At 36.8% G+C, this 26,700-nt stretch overlaps 1 protein-coding gene across 1 annotated transcript in view; it reads right to left on the bottom strand.

The window, feature by feature from the left end:
- SLC49A4 (solute carrier family 49 member 4) overlaps positions 1–26,700 on the bottom strand; it is an 82,560-nt gene that overhangs the window by 12,168 nt on the left and 43,692 nt on the right. The window contains exons 5-7 of the mRNA XM_007985597.3: positions 21,417–21,525; positions 10,923–10,990; positions 7,091–7,218 (exon numbers count right to left, since the gene is read on the bottom strand). Of these exons, the coding sequence (XP_007983788.3) occupies positions 7,091–7,218; positions 10,923–10,990; positions 21,417–21,525 (305 nt within the window). The remainder of the gene's footprint in view (positions 1–7,090; positions 7,219–10,922; positions 10,991–21,416; positions 21,526–26,700) is intronic.

Below are 26,700 nucleotides of genomic sequence, written 5' to 3'. Positions count from 1 at the left end.
TTTTAATCCAATGGTATTGACACGAAAGGCATATTTCCCAAATCCGTATTCAGCACAAAAGCTGGAAGTGACTGCACATTATATGACAGAACCCAAAACAAAGAACATCAAAAGGTTACAAACAAAAAGATGAATTTTAATCACAATAAATATAAAACTGGCCCCAAATGTCTAAGTATAGAAGAGGGAAAACTTAGCTTAAGCCTTTCTTCAAAACGACTTATCAGATACGTATTATGTGGAGGCTGCTATGTTAGAGCAGTAAATACCTCAGATCACTCTTACTCTAAGGAATAAGATGGACACCTGCTGCCCCAGCAACCATTTATATGCACATTGTTAAGATGATAATTATATTCCTCTCTCAAAAAAAAAAAAAAAAAAAAAAAAAAAAGCATGTCTAACCAATAGAAGCAATAGCTTCGGTGCTGAATGCAGCAGGAAGTGCGCTAAATTCTAGTAAAATATTTTAAGGAGGACCCTAGCAAGCTATGATAGGTTTAGAAGAGAGTGATCTGGCAGGTCAGTGGTGTGGAATCCACATCCGATGAGGAATGGTTCTAAGAATGGTGGTGGTGGTGGTGGGGGATGGTTAGATTAAAAGCTAAGGTCAGACATGACAGCTGTCTTCAAATGTTTTGAGGGCTGTCAATGGAAGAGAAAGGGAGTAGACTTGTTCTCTGCGAGCTTTGTTGCTTCAAATCAGTTATAACTCACTGGGAGGATGAATGTTCTAGGCCCTAGAGCTAACAACAAAACAGGTAATGTCTTCTCTTGTGGGAGATACTCAAGTTGTAGACAGATGAACATAAACCTGGGATGTGATAGAAGAGATTCACTTACTGAAAGATAAATTATATTAGATGACGCCTAAAGTTCATTTAAGTAGATCAATAACAAATTTAAAGATATGTAAGGAGAACTTAACCAGGATATTAAAAACAAAAATCTTGCCAGGCATGGGGCTCACATCTGTAATCCCAACATTTTGGGAGGCCAAGACGGGCAAATCGCTTAAGCTCAGGAGTTTGAGACCAGCCTGGACAATGTGGCGAAACCCATCTCTACAAAAAAAAAAAAAAAAAAAGAAAGAAAGTTAGCTGGCCGTGGTGGCACACGCTGTAGTCACTAACTTGGGGGGCTGAGGTGGGAGGATAGCTTCAGCCTGGTAGGTCAAGGGTGCTGTGAGCCAAGGTCGCACCAGTGCACTCCAGCTTGGACAACAGAGTGAGACTGTTTCAGAAGAAAAACAAAAAAACCAAAAACCTGTAGGTGCTTCTTGGTGGAAAAGAATAATAGAAGATTTGCGTAGAGTTTTATGAAGAAATAAGTAGCATTAAAAAATAACACAACAGATTTTTATTATAAATTATCTTAAGGAGTAGAATCAAGAAATTTCCCTGAAGGGTAGGCTTATAACATTAATACACTTTACTGGACAAACTTTTATTATTGTGCATACTGACTGAACTTTTATTTCATGATGAAGTTAGGAAAGTTAACTGGGAATTATTAGATTAGACCTTTATTACAACTATTTCACAATCCAATTAAACTTGAATAAGTGAAAATACACCTTTTGCAAATGAAGGTACATATAAAGAGAAATAAGCAGCCAGAAGAAACATTCACAGTGTTTGCTAACTACATAGCTTTTTCATAGGTTTTGAGCGTGCTGAATACATAGAATATACATGTATGTGTGTACACACACACAGATATACTTTTCTATATCACTGAGCTGTACCTCTTCTCTCAGCATCACATTTCTTCCTCAAAAAAGTGACTGCTGTGGCCTTCATAATCTACCGCTGATTAAAATATGCAGTATATGCAACTGCGGTTCCAAAAGAGGATGAGGCATATTTTGCTGCAATGTACTATTAAATCATGGAACACTCACTGATGCCTAGTCAAGCCCTCCAACTCTAAGAAACACAGAATCTGCTGGAAGACTTATTTCTCTTCTTGAAAATCTCCGTGGATAAACATTATATGATCTTTCTCTGCATTTAATGATTCTTACATTAAGATTTTTCACAAATCCATTCTCTTAATCTATATTCTACTTTTTCTTTCTTGAGCAGTCTGTCATAAGCACAAGACTTTGTCACTTTTAATCCATAAAATTGAAGAGTAGTTAAGAACAGAGGCAAAATACATGAAAATATAGCAAAAGGATTACTCTCTAGCCTATACATGTTGCATGCCTTTTTTTTTTTTTTTTTTTTTTTTTTTTTTTAAGAGACATTCCACTGTTGGAATGCAGTGGTCATGGTTCACTACAGCCTCGAACTCCCAGGCTCCAGTGATCCTCCCACCTCAGCCCCTTGAATAGCTAGGATTACAGGCACATGCCATGCCATCTGGTAATTTTTTTATTTTTTGTAGGGACATGGCCTCACTATGTTGCTCAGGCTGATCTCAAGCTCCTAGCCTCAAGTGATCCTACTGCCTTGGCCTCCCAAAGTGCTGGGATTATAGGCATAAGCCACTGACCCAGCTGTTGCATGCCTTTCAATACAACTGGGTATGTTTCCTTTCTTTAAAATAACACCTGAAGTCACCTTGTGGTCAGCTACCACTCCCTGGGGGCTTCTGTCTAGCTAGTTGTCCTTCCTTACTTCCCCACCCAGCGTGTTTCTGATATCACTGTCATAGCATTCTAGTAACTTTAGATGAAATTAGATAAATAATCTCTCCCAAGGCAACTTCTGTCAAACAGTCAAATTATACTGTTTCAGTAAACTCAGCGAAGTGCTAACATTTTTCAAAATGCCATTTTCAAAGCATTCATCTGTTCAGTACAAAATGACTTGGTGAGTTGTGGCTAACAGGGCTGCTAGATATCTAGTTCTCAGATAAGATGAATAATGTGTTTTCACAATTTTGTTTATTGCATAAACTTCAAGATTTTGAAACTCATGTCATCTAGTCATGAGGTTATTTATTCGTCCTATTCTAAGTACTTCAATTAATAAAGACATAATGCAATTTTAAATATTCTGAGTTTCCCTAAAGAAAAGACTCCAAGAGGATGTATGTAAGCAAATAAATGTATCAAAACAGTATGCTCTGGGATAGACTGGAATGACCCAGATTTTCTTCTGTAGAGATGGTAACAATAATATCACAACCAGTGAACTACAGAAAGATTGCAATAGAAAGTTTTAATGAGGTTGGGCGTGGTGACTCACTCCTGTAATCCCAGCTACTTGGGAGGCTGAGGCATGAGAACCACTTGAACCTGGGAGATGGAAGTTGCAGGGAGCTGAAATTGCGCCACTGCACTCCAGTCTGGGAGACAGAGTGAGACTGTCTAAGAAAAAAAAAAAGTTTTAATGAGACAGCAGTAGCACTTATAACACATGGGTTGAACAAAATTAACTAGCTTTCCATTTATTAAACAGTTTAAATTAGTGCATATATTTACAAATACATTTCATGTAGAGTCTTCTGATATATAAAAAGCCATAAGAGAAATTCTAAGTTTGCTAGGAAAGAGGAAAAAGACTAGATATTTTCCTGATTAAAATAGGAATGACTAGTAAAAAAGAAACATGAATTTGCCATTATGGACTTTAAACACAAGCCTAAAGGTATAGATTTGTCTATCACTAGATTTTGTAGTAAGTTTCCTTTCATGAAACCTCTTTTACTTAAAAGGAATTAGGTCAGATTTTTACAAGGCTTCTAAGAGTATCTGTGACAGATTTATTTAAATTCTCATGTTCCATTTAAAACGTGCCCTTCTACCTTCCTACAGCAAGTGCTGAATAAGAGTGACCACAATTGCTGACTACCATTGGCAACAAGTAATGTTTACTGCGGCTCACATGGAGATAACATATACTTTATTCATTCATTCATTCATTCACTCCTTCTTCAGGGCCTGTGCTAGGTTCCACAGTGGGAGTTGGCAAAAAACCATGCTCGAGATTTTCAGACTGGCAGGGAAGATAAGACATATATACCCAGGTAACTATTAAATAGTATTAGGTGAAAGAGATAAAAACCTGCTATAATTCAGAGAAGGAATGTGGACAAATCTAGTCCTTAACTCAGTGTGCTTGTAAGGTAAAAATGTATCTTTCAGGAGTATCTAAGTGACATTCAAAAACTTACTTACAATTGAAAATGACAGTAGAACTTATAAATTCCGTGGTTGTTAAGCTGGCCACATCAACTCTATCTTTAAATTCTGGCCTTAAGTTAGTTTAGAATTCTGCTTTCCTTTCTGTCCAACATAATTGTTTTCAATAACAGACTGGTAAAATATGGTCTTGACTAGCGTCAATCACATCAATTTTAAGATTCAAAAGATGTATAATTTTCAAATACATTTTTCCCTGATTATAAAATTAAAACATACTCATACAAATCCAGACCCAAAAAAGAGATTAAAAAATTAAATTCACTCTTCATCCTCCACCCAGAGATAAAACTGTTAATTTTATCATATTAACTTGAAAAGACATAAAATTTAATGGAATGTACTATCTTATAATACAAATTCTATAGTTAATTCAAGGGAAAGAAATCTGTTCTTTATGTACTCATGACTATGTTCTTGTAAAATCTCACAGATGCTAACTTGACATACAGTATCACACACACACACAAAAACTGAATGTAATGCCATGAATAAGAAGAGTTGTAAACTAAGACTGTTCTACCAGAATGTTGTACAACTGCTAAATTACGAAGTTATACCAGAATAAAATTTTTAAAAAACTTCTGGCTCTGGCTCAGAATACATGCCAAAATTGTTCAAAACCCCAATGTAGGATGCCAGTGAGTACAACAGTGCACAGTATTTTACTCTGTATCTAATTATTACTTTGGACAACTGGGTTTTCCAGGCTAAGCATGTGTACAGAGAAGAGGGACTGTTGGCAGGATGGTGTAGAGCAGCAATTTCCAAGCCTTCTTTGTTCTTAGCACTTCTAGTGTCTCAATAATTTTTTTCACAGTGTTCCAAGGCCAAAAGAAATAGCCAACGATCCCATTAATCACATCATTTGGTTCAAACTATTTAATAACATGTATTATATGTCCTAACAATTTAGTAGCCATTAAAAAAATAATACCCATAAGCTAACTGAAATATATTTTTATTTCAGTCTTAAAGAACCACAATTACTTATTGATGAGACGTGTGCACTGATGCGCACTGCAAGACTTTTAAAAGTTTTGGAATCAGACTGGACACCCCCCACCCTCATTTTGTGTTCCACACTAATTTTTGTGTGGCACTTGTGTGGTACTTCCTTTTTATCACAGCAACTGCCAAAAAAACTACTTTGCAAAGATATGATGTCATCAAACGGAATGCAGCAGAATCTAATGCTGAAATTGGGAACTTCTCTGAACTAGAGGTTCAACCAGTATCTGACAGATGTTGTGGATCCCTGTGCTGCCCTTGTGAGTTTACTGAGGCACTCCAGGGTGGCTGGCTTGGTGCAGAGGTTGCTAATTTTTAGTATAGGGCAACCTTATCCCCTCGCCCTATTATCACTGCAAACGTGGGAGGAAATCCCAAATAAATGGCTGTCCATGAAAGATTTGATGCCTCTGATGTGTAAACTGCTGGTTCTTTTATTACAGAGTATAGGGGTTCAAATTGGGATAGGCATATTCCTTACATATAATGTGGACCAAAAACACCTGCCTTCTCAAAGATTCCCATGGAACATACATGCCACTGGGAAACAGGTCCCTATGGAGTCACTTTCAGACTTTTATTTACTGCTACTCATACAAATGCTTGTTATAAATGACTGTTACAATCTTACAATCTACCTTTATAACAAATAATCCTATAATTAAACATATAATGCAAAAGGTGGCTGAATATTACTTGCAAATAATATAAAATATGCATCTTAATATTTTGCTGGAAGAAAGGAAGACGCACTAACAGTCTCTGGTTTATAAGCCAATAATAATCCATAATAAAGCCATAGTAATTTTAAAAACATCCCATGGTAGGCAGAGTAATGCTCTCCCTCCCCTAAAGATATTCATGACAATATCTGGAATTCGTGAATATGTTACTTCACAAGACAAAGGGGATTAAGGTTGAAATGGGACTAAAGTTGCTAACCAGCTGACCTTAAAATTGAGAGACTATTCCAGATTATCTTGGTGGGCCCAGTGTAATCATAAGCATCCTTAAAAGTGGAAGTGGAAGAAGAGGAAGAAAGAGGAAGGCAGAAGGGTTCAGAAGCAGATGTGATGATGGAAGAAAGGCACAGATAATGCGACGTGAAAAGAACTTGACCCAAGGTTGCTGGCTCTGAAGGCGGAGGATAGAGCCATAAACAAGGAATGTGGGTGACCTCTACAAGTTGGAAAAGGCAAGAAAAAAGATTCTTCCCTAGAGTCTGTTCACATTTTGATTTTAGCCCAGTGAGACCTGTGTTAAACTTCAACCCTACAGAAATGTAAGGTAATAAATTTCTGTTGTTTTAAGTTGCTAAATTTGCATAACTTTTACGGCAGCGATAGAAAACTAATAGACTCTGAATTGATTATATTAATAATGACAACAAAAACAACAGCAACTAAAAATGTTTCAGGTCTATTAGATAAGCTAAGTAAGCTGGCTGTAATGTACTTTCAACAGGTATTTCCAGTAAGTTTTACTTTACACTAATGATGTAATAAAACTAAATGTAAAATAAACCTATAGGGGCTGGTTCAAATAATTTTACTGAAGTATACCATAGTTTTTTTGCCTTTGTTAATTTTTATTATTGTTTAACAGTGATATAATGACTATAACTAGGATAAAAATCTTTGTATTATGCTCCGATAGGAATTTTAAATAAATATAAGCATTTCCATGCTCTATGTTTTACGGCTAAAGATTATACTTCTTTTCCATATGAAAAATACCAATTAAAATATTTTTAGTTATTTCTTGGACTCTTTAGATAAGATGATAGTTTGATGACTGGACAAGAGAAACTTTTTTGTATATTTAACAATTACTTATAGAAAGCAAGAAGAAGTCCTACTGTCAGAGTTAGGTACATTTCTATGAACGAAAATATTTATTAAAAGTTCAAAAATAGCCTATGTTCACCTGTGGTTAAAGGTAGGTGTGTGATGCTGTTCAAACATGTCAAGGTGAACCACGTGGATGACAGCGTAGCTCCGGAAAACAGGAGGAGAAGAATTAGTTTCAGCATACCCCTGATAAAATCTGCAAACCTAAAAACAAAAATGTTCTATTAATTCTAGTGGGATTTAAAAATACTATTTAAACAAATGACACACTTTCATTAACAACTACTTGAGGAATTTTCCACGTATTCTTTCAAAAGACAGTTTTGTGTGTTTTGTTTAACAAATTTTCTTACATGATGTTACTTTGTGATAATTTTTTCTCTCTTGTAAAACACAAAAAAATGGCATCTTTGTTCAGGATCTATAATGTATAGGATATATTCTGAGTGTTTACTTTTTTTTTTTTTTTTTTTTTTTTTTTTAGTGATGTGATCAAGGCTCACTGCGCGTCAACCTCCCAGGCTCAAGCAAACCTTCCACCTCAACCTGCTGAATAGCTGGGCTAAATAATTTTTTTTTTTTTTTTTTGTACTGACAGGGTTTCCCTATGTTGCCCAGACTGGTCTTGAACTCCTGGGCTCAAGGATTCTCCCACCTCAGCCTCTCCAAATGCCAGTATTACAGGCATGAGCCACCATGCACGGCTGATTCTGAGTTTTTAAGTGCCACTGTCATTTTCTTTATATTTTTCTATGCTTTCCAAACATTCTAGAATGAATATATATTATTCCAGTTTTGAAGATCAGGCTAATTTGTTGACATGAACTTGCAAAGATCTCTCTCAAAATTCAAACTCATTCCGAGAACAAATACAGACGCCTTTACCAGAGCCTCTGAGGTCCTATGTGACCTGCTGCCTGCCACTGCTCTCTCTTTTCCTACTGTTCTCCAGTTGGATGGCCACGTTTCTCTTTCTCATACATGCCATGGTTGCTTACCACAGCAATACATAGCTTCTGTACTTGTTCTGTCTGCTTGGAATGCTCGTACCACCCGGATCTTCACATGTCTTACTCCTGCTTACCCCTTAGGTCATTCCGGTCTCAGTTCAAAAGGCCCTCTGGGTTCAGTGAAGAAATCTTTCCCCATCCCATCTCCACTTTCTATTTTATTTCTTCATAGCACTTTCTCTATTGGAAATTGTTCTGTTTTTGCATTTATTTTTTGTCTTCCTACCAGACTGTAAACTTCCTGAAAAGAAAACATACACAGCATCTGGAATAGGAATATTATTCTTCTAAACTTGGAACTTTTATAATATTTTAAGTTTTCATGTTTGAGTTTTCATGAAACTAAAGGGCATCTGGTAGAGATGCTTATCATTTAGCTATGCCAAAACAATTTTCCACTTGCCAGCTGTTTTTCCTCACCTGAAGATTAACTGTTGATTATACAGGCACAATCCTCTGGCTGCACAATTTATTTTGTTCTTCAGAATTGTTCCTGTTATAGAATAGCTGATCCAATCTCAAATACGACATTTACTATATTCTCTTCACTTTGAATTTTCTAAAGTTAATTTTAATTTCTATTGTAATGATGTGACTGTCTTTCTTAAAACTTTGAATACTGTCTTCTGTTTTGTACTTATTTGACATGATATGGTTAATCATGTTTGTGTTTTCTAGAATAAAATGACTTCCTATGAGAGCTGATGCCATCTTTTGGTGGGAAAAATGAATTAACTTTTGCCCAGTGACTTAAATTTGTCCTCAAGCAGAAAATTCTTACATATGCTGAAAAAGTTTCCATAACTTTACCAAATGTTTCTCAAGAAAATTCAAAAGACTGTTTTAATCCCACGCTTACCAAACAGTTTTCAGATTTACATTTTGGTATGCTGCAGAAACTTATTTGTCAGATACAGAGATGACAAGGTATAAGAGAATCAAACAGGTTTTTGGTACAAATCAGACCTGAATTGCAAGAAAGTTTCACAGAAACGGATCATACAAGAATAAACCGACAGCTGTAGTCTGCTATTTTTGGAGACCCAGTCCTTTTGAATAGGCTGATACCATTGACGTATATTATTAGGACCAAGAAGTCTCTTTAATAGTGGTCTTTAACAACATAATTACAAAAATATCACCCAAAGCACTCATGTCTACAAGGCAGTTCTGTTCTAGGGAATCCCTAAAAATGGTGTTAGGAAAGTAATTTTAAAGTTGATTTTAGGGCTAGGAAATAACTGAAATTGATTTCAGATCCCAGAGTAAGGGTAGTATTTTTTAGAACTTCCATTTCAACAAACGAAAAGCAGAAAAGTCCTCATTCTAACTTTTCCCTCTAGTTATATTGATATCTAGTTAAAATTAAGGGGTATAGAAGGAAAATAATGAGAAATAAACATTTGAGACATCATTTTTGATACATAATTGTTCCCTCTTTGACCAATTTGGTGCTCAGAATAGGATGTGATCAATGATGACTCACTATAATTGGCTTGGAGATTTAACTAGAAAAATGAGGTATAATTCTTGTCAAAATAAGACAGGTTGATGTATTTTTAATATCAGTGATTTCCTACAAATACTATTTTCCCCTTCTGCTTCTTTAGCTTTTAGTTTTCTTATATTTTCCTAACTTAAAACTTCAAATAAAATGATTTAGAAATTACAGTGTCAATTTATTCTTTTAATATCCCTGAAACACTATATGAACCATAAAGTCTAGGTAAAACATTATCCCATATCAATTAGATTCAAGTATTTAGATATTGAGGTGATATATGGCTCTTATTTGATCTTCCCAAATATGTAATTAGATTCTCCTCTTTATGGTAAAGTTGATTGCCTAATTTTGTTTTTGAGCATAGTAAAATGATTTGGGAAGGGAATGAATATTATCTCTTTGGAAAATACCAAGAGTAGTTTTATAGGCATTTGCCTAAAAGAGTGACATTTTCATTCTTTTCCTTTTTTTTTTTTTTTTTTTTTAAGAACAAATGGGACCTTTTTCCTTCTTCTGACTAATTCTAACAATGTGTTGTAATAGGTTGTGATCAAAGAGAGTATGATGAAACTGAAAAGTCTTCACAGACATTGTGCGTCAAAAAGGGATAACCATAGGAAAAAACCTGCCAAAAAGGACCATAAATATATAATATCTCCTAATCAGGACACTGCCTGTTCATGGAAAGTTCTAATGACACTTCTACAAATGATTTCTTCTCAACCCTTTTAGTCTCCACGACTATTAATTTGTCTTTACTATTACATACCTTTTTTGGACTCCATTTGTAGATGTTGTTCTCCAATAACACGGAAAGAGGCAGTTTAATTACACTGGAAATACATTTCCAGTCTCCAAAAAAACACTCAAGGAAGGGACTACTCCAGAGAAACTTTCTTATAGCAGCAAATTCTTTTTTTTTTTTTTTTTTTTTGAGATGGAGTCTCACTCTGTTGCCCAGGTTGGAGTGTAGTGGCACAATCACTGCTCACTGCAACCTCTGCCTCCCGGGATTCAAGCAATTCTCCTGCCTCAGCCTCGCCGGTAGCTGGGACTACAGGTGCTCATCACCACTCCCAGCTAATTCTGTGTTTTTAGTAGAGACAGAGTTTTGCCGTGTTGGCCAGGCTGGTCTTGAACTCCTGACATCAGGTCCACCCACCTCGACCTCCCAAAGCGCTAGGATTATAGGTGTGAGCCACCATACCCGTCCTGTTAGCAGTAATTCTATATAACGCAGGTGAATTTTCTTGTAGTCTGAACAAGTACCCCTTTCTGACCTTTGCTTGTTTTACTTTTCCCTGAATTGCAATGTTTATTTAGGGGAGCCTATTTATCTTTAGGCTTTTTCCCCCTTCCTCTGTCCACTCATAAGTTTAACAAAATATTCTCACCTTGCCATAGCTATTCCAACAACACAGCCTCCAACTATGGACCAAAATCCAATCCAGCCAGCATCTACCTGTTAAGAAAGAAGCAGACACATTGAATATAAGACGATCATATTGCAATATAAAAGGAATGAAAAAAAGTCCTTTATAATCAATATGTTAATAGCTAAATGGATGGAATAAAAGAATTCATGTATAACTAATGTATACAAGCATCTAAGAAAATATGTCCTTGATTAACTTTTTATTGGAATATTGAAGTCAACAAAATAATCAATGTCATCAAACAAATATTTTTCAAGTATGTACTACATGCCTGATGTTGGACTAGGAACTCTTAAAATTAAGAAAAGGATGGAAGATAGTCACAGCCCGAAAAAGTTTAAATATAACCAACACAGGAAACTGCTAGGTAATAATTAGACGCGAAAACATGGGGCAACAACTAAAAACATATCAGAAGGTGGAAGGCAGGGGGAAATGTGGGGCTGAGCAAGAGAGTAGACAGAGAAAAAGAAGTTGAGCTGGGTTTCAAATGTATAGCTTGTTCCCCTCTTGAGAAAACATTTCCAGCCCTGCCATTTACTAACTGTGTGACTCCGGGCAAATTATGTCTTTTTACCTATAAAATGGATTAAATGAAATAATTTGTATACAGTACCCAGATCAGTGGCCAGGACATAGGAAGTGATCAGTAAACGTTAGCTGTTATTATTATTACTCACTGATGAGGCTTCTCCATCTATCTAGTCTCTTTCCTGCCTGTGTGGCCACACTTTTTCACAGCAATCTATGAATGCTGCCTACGTTTCCTCATCACTCCTGTATCTTTAACTCTTATTATGACTTGGTTTCTGTCCCAACTGATACTCTGGGTCTCAGTTCCTGCATTAGTGGAATGGGGATAACAAAGTTTTTTGAGGGTTAAATAAGTTAATAAATGTAAAGTGTTCAATACATGTTAGTTGTTATGAAAGAAATTTCATGTCTCTAATAATACTGGTACATCTTGTCTCCTCTTTCTCCTTCCCACAACCATCATGCTTGCTTTTATTACCTTCTTACTTCTTGAACCCTGTAAGAGCTTCTTAAATGGTTTTCACAATCTATTTTGCTCACTGTTGCCAGAATAATTATCCTAATCATTCCGCGTCCCTGCTCGGAAATAGTTACTGGCTTTCCTTGTGGTTACAGGACAAAGTTCAAACCTGACCTGGCACTTGAGCATTGTCCAAATTAGCTTCTACCTTTTATTGTTTTTCGAGTCATATTTTTCATTACACTTGTGACAGGGATTGTCAGCTGTCCACCAAATGATTTCTTCTTCTACCTGGGTACTTAGCTAGATGACCTGTCCCAGTTCCTAGCTGGAACAGGTGACCATGTGTCAGCTCTCATTAATGGAAGTGAGCATAAGTGAAGTGTGCCACCTCCAGGTTAGAACTTGAAAGAAGGTGTATGCCTCCTCCATGCTTTCTCTCCCTTCCTGCCAGCTGCAATCTGGATGTGGCTGCCCAGCTGCACCCATGCATATAATGACAAGGTCCTAGGGGACAGAAGAGATACAAGTGGAAGCAGCTTCCGTCTCTTAAATCAGTGTGAGGAAAAGAGCTGTCCAAACTGTGGACAACTATCCTAGATTACACACACTGTCCCAGATTGCAATGTGAATGACAAATAAATTTTTCTTAAGCCTCAGAATTTTGGAGTTCTACTTCTCCCAGGAGGAGAGCCTACTCTAAGCGATACAGTAACTTTATATGAGTCTTTTGCTCTATTGGTGTTTGCTGCCGGAAGCAAACATGAAGGCTCTCAGGAGAAAGATAACATCCTGAAGCTTAAATTATCTCTGTATAGTTTTTCATACTATTGGCATTTGAGGAAAGATAATTCTCTGTTCTGTAGGACCACTCCTTTCACTGCAGCGCATTTGGTATCTATAATCCAAGGCCCACTAGGCTCCCACAAACAATTCCTTCTACGCTCTAGGTGAGTGGGGTCATGCTCTAGGTTAAGGACCACTGCACATCGGGCTGTACTGATGCTGGTACTTTCAGAACATTTTGTACTTTTCTACTTGCTTTGTTCATGACATTTGTCTTGGTTAATAAAATTCTACTCAATTTAAAAATTAAAAAAAATTGTTTTCATTTAATTTTAAACTCTACTTTACTTAATAACTGATATGATTCAGAGTCTCTATATCTCTCAGAGTTTGTACCAAGAAAGATACTCGGAAGGGCTTTTTAGGGTTTACAACATGAAGCACAGATCTGCCAAATCAGTATCATTTTTTGTGTGCATGACATGGGGCCTTACTCTGTCACCCAGGCCAGAGTGCAATGGTGCGATCTTGGCTCACTGCAGCCTCTGCCTCCAGGGCTCAAGTGATCCTCTCACCTCAGACTCCCAAGTAGCTGGGATTACAGGCATGTGCTACCACGCCCAGCTAATTTTTTGTATTTTTGGTGGAGACAGGATTTCGCCATGTTGCCCAGGCTAGTCTCAAATTCCTGAGTTCAAGTGATCCACCTGCCTCACCCTCCCAAAGTGCTGGGATAACAGGTGTGAGCCACCATGCCCAGTCAAAATCAGTATCATTTAAATGGGTGCTACACTTTTCCTTAACAGAACTGAGCATACTTGGAACACCTGCCATCCAGAAAAACAGGTGAGAAAACTAAAGGAAGGCTTTCTTCTTACAGTAAAGGTGCTGCTATGGTCTGAATGTTGGTGTCCCTCCCAGATTCTTATGTTGGAACTTAATCCCTAATGTGATCATATTAAGAGGTGGGGGCCTTTAGGAGGTAATGAAGGGATGAGTGCCCTTACAAAAGAGGTTGAAGGGAGCTGCCTTGCCCCTTTGCCACATGAGAATGCAGCAAGAAGGTGCCATCTTGGAAGCAGAGAGTGAGCCCTCCCCAGATATAAATTAGTTGGCACCTTGACCTGGGACTTTCTAGTCTCCAGAACTGTGAGAAATAAATTTCTATGATTTATAAATTACCCAGTCTAAAGTATTTTGTTGTGGAAGTCTGAACAGACTAAAACATGTACACTAGGTAATTTAGATTAGTATTCTGGTTGAGAACTAGAAAACCTGGGGAAAATTTTATCTGAAGGCATCAGAGAGATAAGAAAATAATCCAGAATTCTGAAACCATGATCTAGGATGGGAAGATAATCTGAAGAGATAAGCACGGTATTTGGAGACAATTTTCCTTTAGGGTTGTCTGCTAATTTCAGAGAAGGTGGCTAAGGGACTGAGAAGTTATTGACAGCCTCACTGACCTAGAAGAAAAAATACCAATTTAGGGCCTGCTGTGGGGTGGCCTTGTAAAAATCCCGCATTTTAACTGGGCACTCTGAAGGGCTACACCTAAGAGTAGGAGGAACTAGAAATGGGACAGCCTCCTGAGGGACTAAAGCCCAGCTTTAAGTGATCTCAAGCTCTGAAACTAGATTAAGGTGAATACCAGACTCCCGCCAGAAAAAATATAAATTCTCTCTGAAAGAAAACATCATCATCTTGATACTTAAATTATCTCCACAGCTTTTCATGTACTATGTCTAGCACTCAATCAAAAATAACTGAATGCATAAAGAGATTTTTTAAAATTACCAAATATCAAACATATACATAGACCTACAAGGGACCAAGATAATGGAATTATGAGATACAAATTTGAAGTAACTATTTTTAATAGAGAAAAAAAATAAGATCAAGCATTTCTGCTGAAATCTGTCAACTATAAAAAGAACCAAAGACAGGTTTCTTTGGTGGTGGCTCATGCCTGCAATCCCAGCACTTTGGGAAGTCGAAGCAGGCGAATCACCTGAGGTCAGGAGTTCAAGACCAGCCTGGCTGACATGGCGAAACCCCATCTCTACTAAAAATACAAAAATGAGCTGGGTATGGTTGTGCGCGCCTGTAGTCCCAGCTACTGGGGAGGCTGAAGCAGGAGGATTGCTTGAACCTGGGAGGCAGAGGTTGCGGTGAACTGATCAAGCCGCTGCACTCTAGACTGGGTGACAGGTCAAGACTCTATCTCAAAAACAAACAAACAAAAAAAAGAACCAAAGACAAATTTTATAAAATTTAAAGTAACTCATAGATGAATTTAATAGCATATTTGACAGAGTTGAAAACTGAAATAGTGAGTTGGAAGAAAAGATAGCTAAAATATCCAGTCTGAAGCATAGGAAGGAAAAAGAATATGTCATAACAACAACAACAACAACAAAAAAGTGGGTGATGGCCGGGCTCAGCGGCTCACGCCTGTAATCCCAACACTTTGGGAGGCCGAGGTGGGCAGATCACGAGGTCAGGAGATCGAGACCATCCTGGCGAACACGGTGAAACCCCGTCTCTACTAAAAATACAAAAAAATTAGCCAGGCGTGGTGGCGGGCGCCTGTAGTCCCAGCTGCTCGGGAGGCTGAGGCAGGAGAATGGCATAAGCCCAGGAGGCGGAGGTTGCAGTGAGCCAAGACCGCGCCACTGCACTCCAGCCTGGGCAACAGAGAGAGACTCCGTCTCAAAAAAAAAAAAAAGAAAAAAAAGAAAAAAAGTGGGTGAAGAAAAGAAAGGTAAAAGAGTGGAAAATTCAAAAAACAGAGTAAAGAGACTTACAGAATACAGTGTAAAGGTATAATGTATATAGTTAGAATACAAAAAGGAAATTAGAGAAAACAGAGCACAAGTTTTGAAGAGACACTGACTAGAAATTTTCAGAAATTAATGAGAGACATCAAGCTAACAAGACAACATTCAATAAGTTATGTAAACCTTAAGTAGAATAAATTTAGAAAAAGAATGCCACCTAGTTGTATCAAATCAAAGCAAAACTGCTGAAACCGATGATGAACAGAAAATCTTAAAAGCAGCCAGCTTTTAAATTTGAGAGCTGACTTCTCAATTAAAACAATGGAAGCCAGAAGAAAATGGAATTTTTTTTCAAAAAACCAAAAGAAAATGACTGTCAACCAATAATTCTATGCCCAACAAGATAAAAACTTTAAAAATGAAGATAAAATGAAGACATTTTTAGACCAAAACAAACGATAAAATAAAATGCAAACCCCAAACTAAAGAATTTGTCACCCACAGACCTGTACAATAATCAAACAAAAACACTAATGGGTGCTCTTTAGATAGAAGAAAGATGATTACAGATTTGAAGACTGAAGATAAAGAAATAAAGAATAAATGAATAAATATGAAGATAAATTTGAGTCAATGAATATCAACTGTATAAACAATAATGTCTTGTGCAGTTAAAATATATGACAGTAATAGCCCAAAAGATGGGAGAGGGTTAAATGAAGTTAAAGGGTTCTAAAACCCTTACATTATCATAGAAAAGGTAAAATTCCAATTTGATAAGTCAAGTGTGCATTCTGTACTTTTTAGGGTAATCATTAAATAGTAAAAGAGTCTATAACTGCCAACCTAACAGAGTCAGGGGAAATTGAAGTAATAAAAAATACTTAATCCAGAAGGTAAGAAAGAAGGCAAAAAGAATAGAAAGGGCTGAACAAAATAAAGACGAATAGTAAGATGGTAGGTCTAAACCCAAACTTGTCAGTAATTATATTAAATATAAATGCACTAAATACTCCAATTAAAACACAAAGATGGCCCGACATGGCCCACACTTTGGGAGGCCAAAGTGCAAGGACTGTTTGAGCTCAGGAGTTCCAGACCAGTCTGGGAAACATAGAGACTTCATCTCTACAAAACTTGAAAAAATTAGCTGGGCATGGTGGCGTGCACCTGTAGTCCTAGCTACTTGGGAAGCTGAGGTGGGAGGATCATTTAAACCCAAGAAGTTGAGGCTCCAGTGAGCCATGCTTCTGCCACTGCACTCCAGCCTGGGCAACAGAGCAAGATACTGTATCAAAAAAAAACCAAAAAAACAAACAAACAAACAAAACTCAAAATGGATTAAAGATTTAATCCTTTTCCCGTTTGCCCTGAGAGTACACGCCAGAGGCGCTTTTGCAGCTGCAGCATTTACCCCAAGATATCTTCGCCATGAACTATCTTGCTTTTATGACTATTTTCACATCACTCTTAGTATATCAACTTTGGAGACAAAAGACATCATTCTACTTATAGCATTCTGTTTTTAGTAGTGGTATTTCCATTTACAAAACAGTAATTCTCAACTGCTGAAAATGTCAAATCCTAGAAAAAGGAGCATTCCTACGTGTGATGTTAACATCGTTCTCAAACAGTCATTGGCTAGAGATTCATTTGAGGAATCTGATAGACGATTCTGATGATTCAGATGATTCTGATGTTAGTTCTGTTTAGAAATGACTCCAAGAACAGTTTTTATATTTTCATATTGAAAGTTAGTCAGATTTGCTTCAGCATCAAAGAGCATGTTTATATAAAATTAAATGAGTGCTGGCAGTGAGCTGCACATTTTTTTTTTCCCCTAAAAGGGAAAAGGGTTCAATGTAAGACTTGAAACTATGAAACTACTCAAAGAAAACATTGGGGGAACACTACAGGACACTGGTCTGGACAAAGATTTTTTGAATACAGCCTCAAAAGACAGGCAACAAAAGCAAAATTGCACAAATGGGATTACATAAGACTAAAAGGCTTCTGAACAGCAAAGGAAACAATAGAGGGAAGAGAAAACTTACAGAATGGGAGAAATATTCACAAACTATACATCCAATTAGGGATTAATAACCTATATTAATAACACTATCTATAAGGAACCCAAATAACTCAACAGCAAAAAAACCAATCCAATTAAAAAACGAGCAAAATACCTGAATAGACATTTCTCAAAAGAAGACACACAATGGCCAACAAATATACAAAAAGAAATGTTCAACATTACTAATAATCAGGGAAATGCACATCAAAACCACAATGAATAGCATCTCACCCCAGTTAGGATAGCTATCACCAAAAAGACAAAAAGTAACAAATGCTGACAAGGATACAGAGAAGGGGGAGTGCTTAGACCCTGCTGGTGGGAATAAAAGGAGTACAGCCATTATGGAAAACAGTACAGAGGTTCCTTAGAAAACGAAAAATAGAACTACCATATGATGTAGCAATCATTTCTGGATATATACCCAATAGAAAGGAAATCAGTATATAAAAAAGAAATCTGCACTCCCATGTTTATTGTAGCACTATTCACAATAGCCAAGGTCTGGAAACAACCTAAGTGTCATCAACAGATGAATGCATCAAGAAAATATCGGATATATACACAATGGAATATCATTCAGTCACAAAAAAGAATGAAATCCTGTTATTTGCAGCAACATGGATGTTAAGTGAAATCATGTTAACTGAAATAAGCCAAATACAGAAAGACAAATATTGCACGTTCTCACTCATGTGGGAACTAAAAAGGTGGGTTTCAGGAAAGCAGAACGTAGAATGATAGTTACCAGCTACTGATGAAGAAGGGTGGGAGTATGAAGAGAAGTTGGTTAAGGGGTATAAAAATACAGTTAGATAGAGTGAGTTCTAGTACTCAATAATACAGTAGGGAAATTACAGATAACAATAACTTACTGTACATTTCAAAATAGCTATGAGTTGTAAGGTACCCAACACAAAGAAAAAATAAATGTTTGAGGTGGTGGATAGCACTCTTACCAATTTGATCATTACACACTGTGTACAGGTATCAAAATATTATATATCCCCCCAAAATGTGCAACAATTACATATCAATTTTAAAAATAAGAAAAATAAAATAAAAATGTTAAAAGCTGCTAATTTCAATAGCTTCAAAAAGTATCAAATACCTGAGAATAAGGCTAATAAACACACAGAAGGTATCTTTGCTGAAAATTATAAAGCCTCATTCAGAGACATTGGGACCTAAGTAAATGAGGAGAAACATAATGATCATGGTTCAGAAAACTCAGTATTGTAAAGCAGTTAATTTTGAAAATGATCTGTAGATATAAAAACTCTAATAGAAATCCCAATAAAGGGGGATATTTACTAAATATCAAAACTAGTGCTTATTTATAACACTAGTATAAATAACACAATTTGGTATTGGTGCAGGGACAAAGAGACTAAAGGAATCAAGTCTAGAAATACACCCGTGTATAGAAGGAAACTTGCTTACAACAAAGATGAACAGAGGGCAGTGAAGGAAAAAAATGATCTTTTCAAACACTGATCCTAGGTTAACAAATATCTATGGGGAAAAAAGAAACTTAACCCCTATCTTATAATAAGTACAAAATCAATTCTAGGTTTAAATTCTAGGTAAATGTGACAGGTAAAAGAACAAAGCTCTAGAACAGCACTGTCCAATAGAACTTTCTTTGATGATAGAAATGTTCTCTATCTACACCATGCAACATGGTAGCTACTAGTCTCATGTGGCTATCCTGCACTTGAAAAGTGCTACACAACTAAGGAAGTTATTTTTTACTTTTATTTCATTTCAATTGGTTTAAATTTCAAATTAAGTTTGAAGTTTATTTTGAATGTGGCTAGTAGCTACTATACAGGATGACACAGTTATACAAGATAACATATTTATGAACTTGGAGCAAGCAAAGATTTATCTTTATCTTTTCTGCATTACAGCCTCAGTCTGCTAAATCCAACATCTAGAGTTTCTAAGAGTTGGTTTCTAATGATTGCTTTGTAAATTTTTAAACTTTTATTTATTTATTTTTTGAGACCACTGCACCTGGCCAAATAGGGGTCACACTTTCCTGTTTCTTTACATGTCTAATGCATTTTTTTTTTTTTTAATTGTATACTGGGCTGGGCGCAGTGGCTCACTCCTATAATCCCAGCACTTTGGGAGGCCAAGGTGGGCAGATCACGAGGTCAGGAGATCGAGACCATCCTGGCTAACACAGTGAAATCCCGTCTTTACTAAAAATACAAAAAAATTAGCCAGGCGCGGTGGCGGGCGCCTGTAGTCCCAGCTACTTGGGAGGCTGAGGGAGGAGAATGGCGTGAACCCAGGAGGTGGAGCTTGCAGTGAGCCAAGACCGCGCCACTGCACTCCAGCCTGGGCGACAGAGTGAGACTCCGTCAAAAAAAAAAAATTGTATACTGTATGTTGTGGATGATACAATAAAGAGATTCTAGATTCTTTTACTTTTTCTAAAATGGTTGACTTTTGTTCTAGTAGACAGTTCAATTATTGCTTGATTACCTTGAGGATGTGTAGGCCTCATTTTGTGCTTTATAAGGATAGATCTCCAAAGTGTCTCCTCTTCAGATTTTTGTCTTTGTTTATGATGGGTCTAAACTAGAGTAAGACTTTCTCTATCTAGGACATGGTCCTTGATTCTACAGTTTGACTGGGCCAGAACTCCAAGACAATGCTTGACCTCTTCTATCTTTGTTCTGCTTTCAATCCATACCATTCTCTCTGTTAAGCCTCTAGTAGCTTTGCCCTTTATATGTGCAGCCCATTTCTCAGCCAAAGATTACTGGAGTCCCCACAAAGTCCTCTGGGGAGCTCCCTTCTGCACAGCTCTCTTCTTTACATATTGTTAAGAAAAAGGTAGCCCAATAGTGGGCAAGAGACTCAAACTGGTATGTCACCAGAAAAGGATATTCAAAATATCCAATTCACACTGAAAAGACACCACAGAAGTCACTATGATGGCATACAACTGCACAGCTATCAGCACGTCTAAAGTGAAAAAGACTAACACAAGTGGCAAATGGCAAATGATGTGGGATGATGAGAAATTTCATGTATTGCTGGTAGGATTATACATGGATACCACCACTTTGGAGAAGTTTGGCATCATCTACCAAAGTAGCACATACTATACCCAGCAGTTCCATTCCTAGATATGTATCCATTAGAAATGTATATAGAAGTGCATAGAGACATGTATGAGAGTGTTAATATAGCATTGTTTGTGGTTGTCAAAAAAGGTTAACAATCCAAATGTTCACTAAAAGCAGAATAGACAAATTTTTTTTTTTTTTACTCGAATATCACATCAGTGTGTTTTCTTCTATTTACCTCTCCATATTTCTCTATCCTCTTTTCTACCGTGCTATCTGGAAGCAAAGAGAAGGAATGGATGGTATCAAGCATATAGGTGAAATAGTTATTTCTAAAGAAATGAAATACCCTTATTTGGAGCCCACAGAGAAAGTCAGAAACTAGATGAAGAAATAGCTATATAATTGATGATGGGATCTTAGTCTTCTTCATAAGGTATGAAGAAAGGATAAAGAATGGAGTCAACAAAACTAAGATTTCCTTCCTTTCTTAAAAAGCCAGTAGTATCATTAATAATGCCCAGAGAAATGTGAAATTCATAACTATTGTCAAAATCAAGGAGGAAAATCAACATTATTTTTTACTTATTCCATAAAAATCTTGCTTTTGCAACAATGGTATAGGACAATGTTTTACCCAGTCCTTGAAGCTAAAACCAAGAACACGTAACCAGTATTTATAAATCAAATGAATGAAAATACCTACAACATATAAAGAAATAAAATACTTACTTGGCTGACGTGTGCTGGTGTTAAAATTAAGTCCAGAACTCCAGACCAGCCAGCAAATACACCAAGTGGTATGGCATATGCTAAAGCAATCATCAAAAATCTAAAATTGCTGTGAATGAGAAATAAAAGCAAACATTGCAACAAATTAAAAATCTAGAATAAACATAGTCATGAAAAATGTATGTCATTTGGAAACTGGAACACCAGAATCAGAAAATATCTACAGAATAGCCATTATTAAAAACTAAAAAAAAAATAATAATAATAACATGCTGGGAAGGTAGCAGATAAAAGGGAATGCACACACACTGCTGGTCGAAGTGTAAATTGGTTCAGCCACCAGGGAAGGCAGTTTGGCAATTTCTAAAAGTACTTAAAAGAGAATTACCATTTGACCCAGCAATCCATTATTGGGTATATACCCAAAGGAATATAAATCATTCTAGTATAAAGACACATGCACGTGTGTATTCACTGCAGCACTATTTACAATAGCAAAGACATGGAATCAACCTAAATTCTCATCAATGGTAGACTGGATAAAGAAAATGTGGTACAAATACACATATAATACTCCTCAGACATAAAAAAGAATAAGATCACAACCTTTGCAGCAACACGAATGGAGCAAGAGGCCATTATCCTAAGTAAACTAACAGGAACAGAAAAGCAAATACCATATGTTCTCACTTACAAGTGGGAGCTAAACTTCAAGTACATATGGACACAAAGAAGGGAACAACAGACACTGGGACCAACTTGAGGGTGCAGGGTGGGAGGAGGGTGAGGACAGAAAAACTACCTATTGGATACTATGGTTATTATCTAGGTGACAAAATAATGTGTACACCAAACCCCCATGACATGTAATTTACCCATGTAACAAATCTGCACAAGTATCCCGAGCCTAAAAGTTAAAAAATATGTATGTACATATACATACATATGCATATATATGTATATATACATATGAATAACTATATATACATATATATGTGTATATACATGTATATACATATATAGTTATTCTTCAAGAAGTTCAAAGTGGCAAGCTTTATAAAAGAAAAAGTCTGTCAGTTAATAAAAAATCTGTGAGTTAATAAATTCAAGCTTCTGAAAATTTTTTTTTTAAGATGGAGTTCCATTCTTGTTGCCCAGGCTGGAGTGCAATGGTGTGATCTCGGCTCACTGCAACCTCTGCCTCCCTGGCTCAAGTGATTCTCCTGCCTCAGCCTCCCAAATAGCTGGAATTACAGGCACCTACCAGCACACCCAGCTAATTTTTGTATTTTTAGTAGAGACAGGGTTTCGCCATGTTGGCCAGGCTGGTCTCGAACTCCTGACCTCAGGTGATGCACCCACCTTGGCCTCCCAAAGTGCTGGGATTACAGGCGTGAGCCACGGCACCCGGCTCGCTTCTTGACATTTTTTATTTTTACAAGAAAAATATTTTGTTCATATTGTTTAAAATTCTCAATGTTTATTATACAGATAACCAATATTATTTCATCAAATGGGTAGGTAGTTTAAAAAAACCTCTGGCCAGGCATGGTGGCTCATGCCTGTAATCTCAGCACTTTGGGAGACCAAGGTAGGAGAATCACTTGAGGACAGGAGTTTGAGACCAGCCTGGGCAAGATAATGAGACCTCATCTCTATAAAAATATTTAAAAATTAGCCGGGTACAGTGGTGTGCATCTGTAATCCCAGCTAATTGGGAGGCTGAGGCAGGTGGTTACTGTGTGCTATGGTCATGTCACTGCGATCTAGCAGTACTTGACAAATCAAGCTTAGACTATTTTATGACCTAGCAGTCATGTTACAGGGTCTATTTTCCAAATAAATTTTCAGGTCTATGGTGACATGAATGAGGATGTCACTGCAGTAGTGTTTGTGGTAACAACAAATTGGAGGCAATCTGGGTACACAATGAGAATAAGTAGATGAAATGTGATAAATTAATGCCATGGAGTACAAAGAACTAGGTGTACACACGGCAGCAGGGGTGCACCTTGAAACAGAGTGCTAACATCACAAAATGAGAGTTGTCCAGACATTACATGCCGCCTGACGAAAGGAGGCAGCATCACTTATGAAGTAGTCTTGTAAAACAAAAACAAAAACAAAAGCAAAAATAAAACCTGAATCACAACATATTTTCTAGTTAACAATTTACAGGAAACACAAAGGAGAGGGGAACATGTCAAACTATACAATGAGGAAATCAACAAAATCCAGACATTGGGAATAAAAGTGCTGGCTCCTCAACAACTAAATTATAAGAAACAAAGAGCCATGTCAAGGAAATCTATAGATTCTAAGGTACTTTGGACCAATTGCAATGTGTGGACCTAATATGGAAATTGTTCAAACTGTTAAATGTTTATGAGATAATTGAAAATTTAAACACTGATTTGATACTAGCAAATTATTATTTAAAAGTTTTTAGTTAAAATAACGGCACTATATTTATGTTAAAAAGAGTCTATTTCTGACATATATTGCACATACTGAAATATTTCTAGATGAAATGGAGTTGTCATCTGGGATTTGTTTCATGATGCAGGAAGGTGGGGAGTGGGAAGTGGGTGGTACAAAGATGAAACAAGACTGGTTGTAAACTGACAATTGTCAACACCGAGTTATAGGGGTTATGCTATTCTACCTTTGTATATTATTGTAACATTCCAAAATGAAAAGTTAAAAAATAAAATCCATGTAGTACTTAGTGAAAAATGTCAAACAGAATGACATCCACAGTATGTCATAATTTAGATGAATTAAACACAGATGCATACAAACAGTACATATACTGCAAAAGCACAGAGATAAAGAGATACACATTAAAGGCATCTGAGAAGTGGCCTGGGTTCGGGGAGGGAAATGGGAGAAGGAAATACAAACGACGAAAAAATAGATTAATACATGTGTTCACGTGCTGGCAAATAATCTGACCCAGGAAGCAATGATTTCAGGAATTCTATGAGAGACTGGGGTTAATTACACTGGTAGGAAGGGAATGGGGCATGGCAGGCCCAGAGAACTCCCCAGAAGAGCCCAAAGGTACAAGCTGGCAATCGTGCACAGTAAGCAATAAAAGACAAAGGAATGTTAGGTACTGGTGAAAAGGACTTTTTATAGAGAAGGAAGATCTTATACTTTATGGTTTAAACAGAATGAAGAGTTTGACTCCAGGGTAATTAGAAGTAAACACAAGTCAAAGTGGTTGGAGGGACAATTTTAAGTTAACAGTTTTTCCTTGTCAGAACAATCTTGTACATAACGCCTTGGCTTAAAATGCTTCAGTGACTCATTATTCCCAACAGAATAGTCCAAAATTATTAGTACGTCATAATATGACCCCAATCTACCTCTCTACCTTTCTCTATTGCTATCTAACATCTGCAGCTAGGTTTGCAGGGAAAAAAATTTATTTAAATGGCATTGTTTTTAGAAAGTGATCATCTGATTTATTTTTTATTTTTATTACACTTTAAGTTCTAGGGTACATGTGCACAACGTGCAGGTTTGTTACATATGTATACATGTGCCATGTTGGTGTGCTGTACCCATTAATTCGTCATTTACATTAGGTATATCTCCTAATGCTATCCCTCCCTCCTCCCCCAACCCCACAACAGGTCCCGGTGTGTGATGTTCCCCTTCCTGTGTCCAAGTGTTCTCATTATTCAATTCACACCTATGAGTGAGAACATGCGGTGTTTGGTTTTCTGTTCTTGTGATAGTTTGCTAAGAATGATGGTTTCCAGCTGCACCCATGTCCCTACAAAGGACCTGAACTCATCCTTTTTTATGGCTGCATAGTATTCCGTGGTGTATATGTGCCACATTTTCTTAATCCAGTCTGTCACTGATGGACATTTGGGTTGGTTCCAAGTCTTTGCTATTGTGAATAGTGCTGCAATAAACATACGTGTGCATGTGTCTTTATAGCAGCATGATTTATAATCCTTTGAGTATATACCCAGTAATGGGATGGTTGGGTCAAATGTATTTCTAGTTCTAGATCCTTGGGGAATCGCCACACTGTTTTCCATAATGGTTGAACTAGTTTACAGTCCCACCAACAGTGTAAAAGTGTTCCTATTTCTCCACATCCTCTCCAGCACCTGTTGTTTCCTGACTTTTTAATGATCGCCATTCTACCTGGTGTGAGATGGTATCTCATTGTGGCTTTGATTAACATTTCTCTGATGGCAAGTGATGATGAGCATTTTTTCATGTGTCTGTTGGCTGCATAAATGTCTTCTTTTGAGAAGTGTCTGTTCATATCCTTTGCCCACTTTTTGATGCGGTTGTTTTTTTCTTGTAAATTTGTTTGAGTTCTTTGTAGGTTCTGGATATTAGCCCTTTGTTAGATGAGTAGATAGCAAAAATTTTCTCCCATTCTGTAGGTTGCCTGTTCACTCTGATGGTAGTTTCTTTTGCTGTGCAGAAGCTCTTTAATTAGATCCCATTTGTCAATTTTGGCTTTTGTTGCCACTGAAAAAGCGATCATTTTAAACTGTCATCTTACAAATGTGTGCCACTAATCACAATTCAACCTAACTTCTTTTTAAACCTATTATGTGAAAGGCAATGTACTATGTGCTATAGAGAAGTGATTTTCAAAAGCTTTTTACTTTATTTTTAGTAAGAAATTTATTTTTACTTTGTGACCTACCCATATATATGCAACATATATACTGAAACAAAAGTCTAAAAGAAGGTATCCTTATTTCATGTGATGAAATAATATTTTCAATTCTATTTTATTCCATTCTATTTTGCTTAAAGAAAATAGCTGTCAAAACACTGAATTAGTTGGCTGTAAACCAAAGTTTGAAAAACAATATTACATAGCATTTGAAATGTGGCTGGTGCAACCGAAGAACTGAGTTTTTAATTTTATTTCATTTTAACTAATTTAAATCTAAACTTGAAGCAGAAGCAGTGAAAGGTACTTTTCCATTAAACATAACTCTGTTTGGTAGGAGGACATTTCCCTTGAACAGCTGCAACACTAAGATATTATTATAGTGTGCATGCTGGGGCAGGTGTTGTCTCTAGTACTATAATCCATCACTGATCTTGGTGTCAATGAACGGATTCAGTTCTAATTATTTTTTTCTACACACTGATGTGACATGTGACATTGTAATTTGTGTATTTGAATATTTCCTGTAGAAAGAAGAGACCAAAATAGAAGAAGGCATGTTGCAAACTTCACAATGAATGGCAATTACAGTTTGCGGCAGCAGAGCAAAATAAAATGTCTGCTGTG

Source organism: Chlorocebus sabaeus, chromosome 22 (genome assembly GCF_047675955.1).
Source record: "Chlorocebus sabaeus isolate Y175 chromosome 22, mChlSab1.0.hap1, whole genome shotgun sequence".
Classification (NCBI taxonomy): Eukaryota; Metazoa; Chordata; class Mammalia; order Primates; family Cercopithecidae; genus Chlorocebus; species Chlorocebus sabaeus.
This window is presented reverse-complemented; position numbering and strand designations above follow the sequence as displayed.